Raw genomic sequence first — 6,714 nt, 5'->3', positions numbered from 1 at the left:
AAAAAAAAAAAAAGGGGCAGCTTTCAGATTCAGGAATTCTGCAAGGTGTGTGACTGCCATCTCTCTGGGCCCCAAGCCATAGGAATTTGATGGGTTTGTAGCAGACACGTGGCAGGAAACTAAGAATCTTTTCCATGGCATGCACATAACTTTCAGACCTTTACACGTGGATTTTTAGGCCAGGTGCAGTGGCTGAGACCTGTAATCCCAGCACTTCAGGAGGCAGAGGAGGGTGGATCACTTGAGGCCAGGAGTTCACAAGACCAAACTGGGCAACATGGTGAAACCCTATTTCTACTAAAAATATGAAAATTAGCCAGGCATGGTGGCGGATGCCTGTAGTCCCAGCTACTCCGGTGACTGAGGCGCAAGAATCACTTGAACCCCGGAGTTGGAGGTTGCAGTGAGCCAAGGTTGCACCACTGCACTCCAGTCTGGGCAACAGAGTGAGACTCTTTCTCAAAAAAAAAAAAAAATTAATTTTTCTGGGGTTTTTTTTTTTTTTTTTCCCCTCCTACGAGACAAGGTTTTGCTGAGTCGCCCAGGCTGGAGTGCAGTGGTGCGACCATAGCTCACTGCAGCCTCATCTTCCTGGGTTCAAGCCATATTGCCTCAGCCTCCCAAGTAGCTGGGACTGCAGGTGCACACCACTACCCCTGGCTAATTTTTTTTATGTTTTATAGAAAGTCTTGCTATGTTGCCCAGACTGGTCTCAAACCTCCTGGCTTTGAGTTTGAGAATATACCTCTGAGACTGTAGTCTGCTTCTCATTGAGATTTCTAGAGGTGAGTTTTCTGGTTGGTTTTTCAGGCAATCCTCCCACTTTGGCCTCCCAAGCGCTGGGGGTTACAAGCATGAGCGATCATGCCTGGCCTTGTTTTTGAGACAGGGTCTCGCTCTGTCACCCAGACTAGACTGCAGTGGCATGATCTTGGCTCACTGCAACCTCCACCTTCTGGGCTCAAGCGATCCTTCCACCTCAGCCTCCCAAGTAGCTGGGACTACACATGCAGGCCACCACACCCAGCTAATTTTTGTTTGCATTTTTTGTAGAGACAGGGTCTCACTGTGTTGCCCAGGCTGTAAAATAAACAAACAATAGGTAAGAGATGGATTTTTCTAGTGGGTCTGAGACTGGGCGTTTTGTGTGACCTTGGAATCTGAGAGCCAGGTAGCCAGTGTCCTCTTCTTCATTTCACAGGAGAGAAAATTGAGACCCTGTGAGACCCTGCTCCCGACTCTTGATGTTCACCCTTATAACTCTGTGGGCCCCGGTGCTAGCCAGTTTGTCACAGCTGTCATGTCAGCTTAATTTGGTTTGCTCTGTCTGAAGGTTGGGGAAGCGCCTGGAATTTGGGAAGCCGCCTTCACACATGTCTTCATCGCCGCTGCCGTCAGCCCAGGGGGTAGTCAAGATGTTGCTTTAGGAAAACCACGGAAGCTGAAGCTCTTGGTGTCGGTGCGAGTCGTTCCCTTTTGCCGTCTTTTTTACACTAGGTTTTATTTTAAGTTAGTTTGAGAAATAAGAGCAGTCTCCATAGTTCGCTTTGCGGCCCAAGCCAATGACTGAGGCCATCACCTGTGCTCTGGGGTTTGTCCCTGGGAAATGTCTCCTCATCCCTGCCTGCCACTGTGTGCATTGCAAAGAGGGACAAATGGGGCTCTCTGGGAAGGGCTCTAAGGTGTTGGTGATGAGGCTACCCTGTTGTTTCTGTTTTTGAGATAGAGTCTCACTCTGTCGCCCAGGCTGGAGTGCAGTGGCATGATCTCAGCTCACTGCAGCCTCCGCCTCCTGGGTTCAAACCGTTCTTGTGCCTGAGTCTTCCAGGTAGCTAGGATTTACAGGCACCCACCACCAGGCCTGGCTAAATTTTTTGTATTTTTAGTAGAGACGGGATTTTGCCATGTTGCCTAGGGTGGTCTTGAACTCCTGGCCTCAAGTGATCCTCCCACCTCGGGCTCCCAGAGTGCTAGGATTTCAAGCGTGAACCGTTGCTCCCATACCCCATCATGTTGAGCTAAGCCAAGCAGAGTCCTGATTGGTCTTTATTTTTTTCTTACTCTTTTGAGACAGTCATGCTCTTGCCTTGTCTCGTCCAGGCTGGAGTGCAGTGGTGCGATTTCGGCTCATTGCAGCTTCTGCCTCCCAGGTTCAAGCGATTCTCCTATCTCAGCCTCCTGAGTAGCTGGGACTACAGGAATGTGCCACTACACCTGCTAATTTTGTATTAGTGAGAAACAGAGTTTCACCATGTTGGCCAGGCTGGTCTTGAACTCCTGGCCTCAAGTGATCCTGCCGTCTCAGCCTCCCATAGTGCTGGAATTACAGGCGTGAGTCACCGCGCCTGGCCCCTGATTGGTCTTGATAGGTGGTGTTAATGTCCCAAGTCTCCTTAAATGTGGGATGGAGCTTCTCTCAGAGACTCTTCCCCCAGCCCCCAACCAGCTGGAATTGTCTTCCAGAACAAAATCTCCCAATGTTTTGTGGTGTACTGAAATCATGTCTAATAACCAAGAACAGAATGGTCACATGCGCTTTTAAAAACTGGAATAGGCCGGGCGTGGTGGCTTAGGCCTATAATCCTAGCACTTTGGGAGGCTGAGGTGGGTGGATTACCTGAGGTCAGGAGTTTGAGAGCAGCCTGGCCAACATGGTGTGAAACCCCATCTCTACTAATAATACAAAAAATTAGCTGAGTGCAGTGGTGGGCACCTGTAATTTCAGCTACTCTGGAGGGTAAGGCAGGAGAATTGCTTGAACCTGGGAGGTGGAGGTTGCAGTGAGCCAAGATGGCGCTACTGTGCTCCAGCCTGGGCAACAGAGCGAGACTCCGTCTCCAAAAAAAAAAAAAACAAAAGTGGCATAAACCTCTGAGACTGTAGCCTGCTTCTCATTGAGATTTCTAGAGGTGTGTTTGAGTTTCCAGAGTAATTTTCCAGACCAACCAGCATCAGTGGGAAATCTGTCCTCTTTTGGCAAACTGCAATCATTCATTTTCCTGAGTCCCCTGGTGGGGCGGGGGGAATTCTGCCTCAGGACCCCGAGGGGTCTTTGGGGGTGGCCATGGTAATGCAGCCACTAAGCAGGACTTCATTCAAAGTCATAATGAAGTAACCAGGGTGATCTTCAAATAAGAATAAAGCACGAGATCATTGTTGGAGGCTTCCTTGTCAAAGACGTGAACACGGGATTTCCAACACACCACGGTGTGTCCACTCATCACTGCGTGTTAGGAACTGCTGTCTCTTTGGGACACAAGTTAAAGAACACACTAATTTCTGGAGTGTGCCTGCAGCTTCACGGCCTTCATTTTGTTACTAAGTTATTTTCTGGAAGAACAGCAAACATTTCAGGTTGAAAGCAGAACTTTCCAAGTGCTACTGAAATTCCGCAGAGAATTTAACTGCGATGGTGGGTTTCTTACCCTAGAAACACCCTAACCTGTATCCATAAAAGATGTCCTTTTATTTTTTTAAAAGATCAATAAAATCAAGAGAAGTGAATGTTGAACTGGTTTGGGCTGGTGGTCAAAGAGGCTTTGTATGTTTGTACTTCCATGTTTTCTCAGAGTGGTGAAAAACTTTTTTTAGCCAAGTCATAAAATGTGAAAAAATCTTTTTAAAATTTTCTATTCAAGCCAGGTTTTTAGAAACGTACATGGGATGTGTTTGTGCGTCATTCAAGGCATATTAGCATCTGGTCGCAGGGTGGAGTCCTCCGTTGCCATGTTTCCGGTCTCCCAAATCTGTCTGATCCCACGGAGTTGGTGGTTTACCGCATCGTTTGTGTTGAACAGAGCCTTGCAGGCATGTCTGTCTAAAACACTCAAGCTGAAAGAAGGATAGGGTCTACAGCTTGTTTTTATGGCCCTTACTCTAAGAATGATTTATTATGTTTTTAAGGGTTGTTTTAAAAAATGAATATTTGGCAAGACCATATGTAGCCTGTAAAGGCTAAAATACTATCTGACTGGGTGGTGGTGGTGTGTGAGACAGGGTCTTACTGTTCTAGGCTGCAGTGCAGTGGCGTGATCATAGCTCACTGCAGCCTCAAACTCCTGGCTCACATCCTCCTGCCTCAGCCTTCCAAGTAATTGGGAGTACAGGTGTGCACTATCCTGCCTGATTTACTTACAAAAATTTTTTTTTAATAGAAAGGGGGGTCTCTCTTGGCCAGGCTGGTTTCCAACTCCTGGCCTCAAGTGATCTTCCCATCTCAGCCTCCCAAAGTGCTGGGATTACAGGTGTGAGCCACTGTACCCAGCCACCATCTGACTTTTTGTAGAAAGTGTTTACTGACTCATTGGGAAGACCTTGTGTTTTAACTTAAAAAATCAAGGAAATCCTGTATTTTTCGTATGATACTGGTTTTGATGAGTGAAGATGTTCTTCCCAGTCATCTTCAAGGCAGGGGGCAGTGGCCCTTGGACCACACATCACCTTATTTCTCTTCCCCCGCCCACCCCGCCGAACGGCCCAATAACCCCCTTAGACAGTCTCGCTTTGCATCTCTGCTCTGCTCTTTTACTGGCTATGGGGTCATAGGCAATTGGTTTCACCTCTCTAGGCCTCAGTTTGTCCATTCATGAAATAACCCTGACATCAGAGAGTCTTTGGGACAATGAAGCAAAACCCAGCTTTCCCCAATTTCTTTTCCTCTCTAGAAGACAGCTCAACAGAACAGCCAACGACACTGTGATTTATAACCGTTTATTAGTGAAGGTGTTTCTAAGCACAGTCAGGGTGTAAACAGTGCAGCATTCCTGCTTCCCTCCGTGGGAGCAGCGTCTCCTTTTCAATTCATGTGGCTACAGAAGGCACTTGGTGAACTGTGCGTGTCTGAGGTGTGGAAACCAGGAGAGGAGGAAAGAAGTCTGAAAGGCCTGATGTGAGAAGTTGGAAAGGTTCGCAGGTTAGGGAATGAAGGGGGGTGGGTGGCGGCGACACCCATTTCGGTGACTTTCTGCCCATTTCATGTAAACAAAATTGCCAGGGACCAGTTACCATGGATATGTTTTTCTAGAAACTCAATGTCTGCACAATCCATAGAACTGGAGGATGTGTCTGTTTCCTGTTGGGTTTTTCTCGTCCCTTACATCATACAAAATTCAATTTATACCTAGAATACAGGGGTAGTGGGGGTGGGGGTTGTTGAGACAGGATCTCTGTTGCCCAGGCTGGAGTACAGTGATGCAATTACAGCTCACTGCATTTTTGAACTCCTGGGCTTGAGCGATCCTCCTGGCTCAGCCTCTGTAGTAGCTGGGACCACAGGCGTGTACCACCACGCCCAGCTTATTTTTAAATTTTTGGATAGACAAGGTTTCACTACGTTGCCCAGGCTGGAGGGTGGTGGTTTTTGTATTTCTTGTGTGAAAGGTGTCTGTGATGTTTGGAATTTGAGAATGGATTTAGACAATGCTAAGTACAGTCTGCTGGGTTTTGCTTTGTTTCGGGTTCTTTGGTTTTTGGTTTTTCTTGCTGTGGTGCAAAACTAGACAGTTGCTTATTCACTGGCCTTGGTTCCGTTGAAGTCTGCATCTCGAGTGTCCATTTCCTCCTCAGAACCATCTGCATTTTCAATAACTCGACGTCCTCCAGACCTTCTAGAAGGAACGAAAGAGGTCTCGTTTCCTCGCCTGTGGGTTGTAAGAAAACATATTTTTTTAGCAAAGAAACCTTCATGGTTGGGATAGATTTTTTATAAATCTATTTTAAACGTGTAGCTGTAGTCCTATGGCAATAGACATCTATTTTTTTATGGCAGAAAACACGGCACAAATAAGATGCAGATATTCAAGTTGAAGTCAACAAATCCTGGCCAGTCTTAAGGCATGATTGATTGAATTTAATCAGCTGAAATTGGTTGTGGGGAGTGGAAAAGGTTTTTCAAAGCAAGACTATCTGCTTTTAAAAATGTCAGGCTTGGTCATTTGAGAACCCCCAGGATTCTGGTCTTTGATTTAGAATAGGAAAAAAATCCCCAAAAGCCAAGTAGGGGATTTTGTCTTCTGACTTTATTCATAGCCCACGGGGCAGAGATGAAGAGAGAACATGCTGTTTCTCTTCTGTATGTCCTCACCCCCATTCGCCTTAGAGGTGGATTTTCAAGGTTTGAATTGGAAGGTGAAATGGACAAGGGCAGCCTTGAGAGAGGGGGAGGTGAGGGACACAGAGGGGCTCCCTGGTTAAAAGGCGGGACAGCGCCTCCTGCTGGTGTGGAGCTTCCTGGACTGAGTCTTCCCTACCGCAGGGACTGCTGCATCTGTTTTGCTGACCGTGAAACACACCACACATGGCATAAAACGGGTGCCCAATGATTATCAGAAAAGGAGATGATACGTGTTAATCCAAGGTGGATTATTTTATTGAGATGAGGTCTTGATATTGTTGCCCAAGATGGTCTTGAACTCCTGGGCTCAAGCAGTGCTCCTAACTTGGCGTCCCAAAGTGCTGGCATTACAGGTGTGGGCCACCACACCTGGCCTCCAAAGTGGATTTAAAAAAATTTGAAGACAAGAGTGTGTCACCCAGGCTGGAGCGCTGTGGCACGGTCTTGGCTCACTGCAACCTGCGCCTCCTGGGTTCCCGCGATCCTTAAACCTCAGCCTCCTGAGTAGCTGGGCATACAGGCACGCACGCACCACCACTCCTCGCTAATTTCTGTATTTTTAGTAGAGGGGGGATTTTGCCATGTGACGCGGCCTGGTCTCG

At 47.3% G+C, this 6,714-nt stretch overlaps 2 protein-coding genes across 2 annotated transcripts in view; one reads left to right on the top strand and one right to left on the bottom strand.

The window, feature by feature from the left end:
- NDE1 (nudE neurodevelopment protein 1) overlaps nt 1-2,224 on the top strand; it is a gene marked incomplete at its 5' end in the record, with an annotated part of 72,109 nt that extends 69,885 nt beyond the window's left edge. The window contains one exon of the mRNA XM_011964748.1: nt 1,334-2,224. Within this exon, the coding sequence (XP_011820138.1) occupies nt 1,334-1,427 (94 nt within the window). The remainder of the gene's footprint in view (nt 1-1,333) is intronic.
- Nucleotides 2,225-4,694: 2,470 nt separating this feature from the next.
- The window catches only part of LOC105528149 (myosin-11-like), a gene marked incomplete at its 5' end in the record, with an annotated part of 97,322 nt that continues 95,302 nt past the window's right edge, over nt 4,695-6,714 (bottom strand). The window contains 1 exon segment of the mRNA XM_011964760.1: nt 4,695-5,639.

This window comes from Mandrillus leucophaeus, unplaced genomic scaffold, assembly GCF_000951045.1.
Source record: "Mandrillus leucophaeus isolate KB7577 unplaced genomic scaffold, Mleu.le_1.0 Scaffold703, whole genome shotgun sequence".
In the NCBI taxonomy this organism is placed as follows: domain Eukaryota; kingdom Metazoa; phylum Chordata; class Mammalia; order Primates; family Cercopithecidae; genus Mandrillus; species Mandrillus leucophaeus.
The sequence above is the reverse complement of the archived record's forward strand: the minus strand, read 5'-3'. Positions and strand labels throughout refer to the sequence as shown.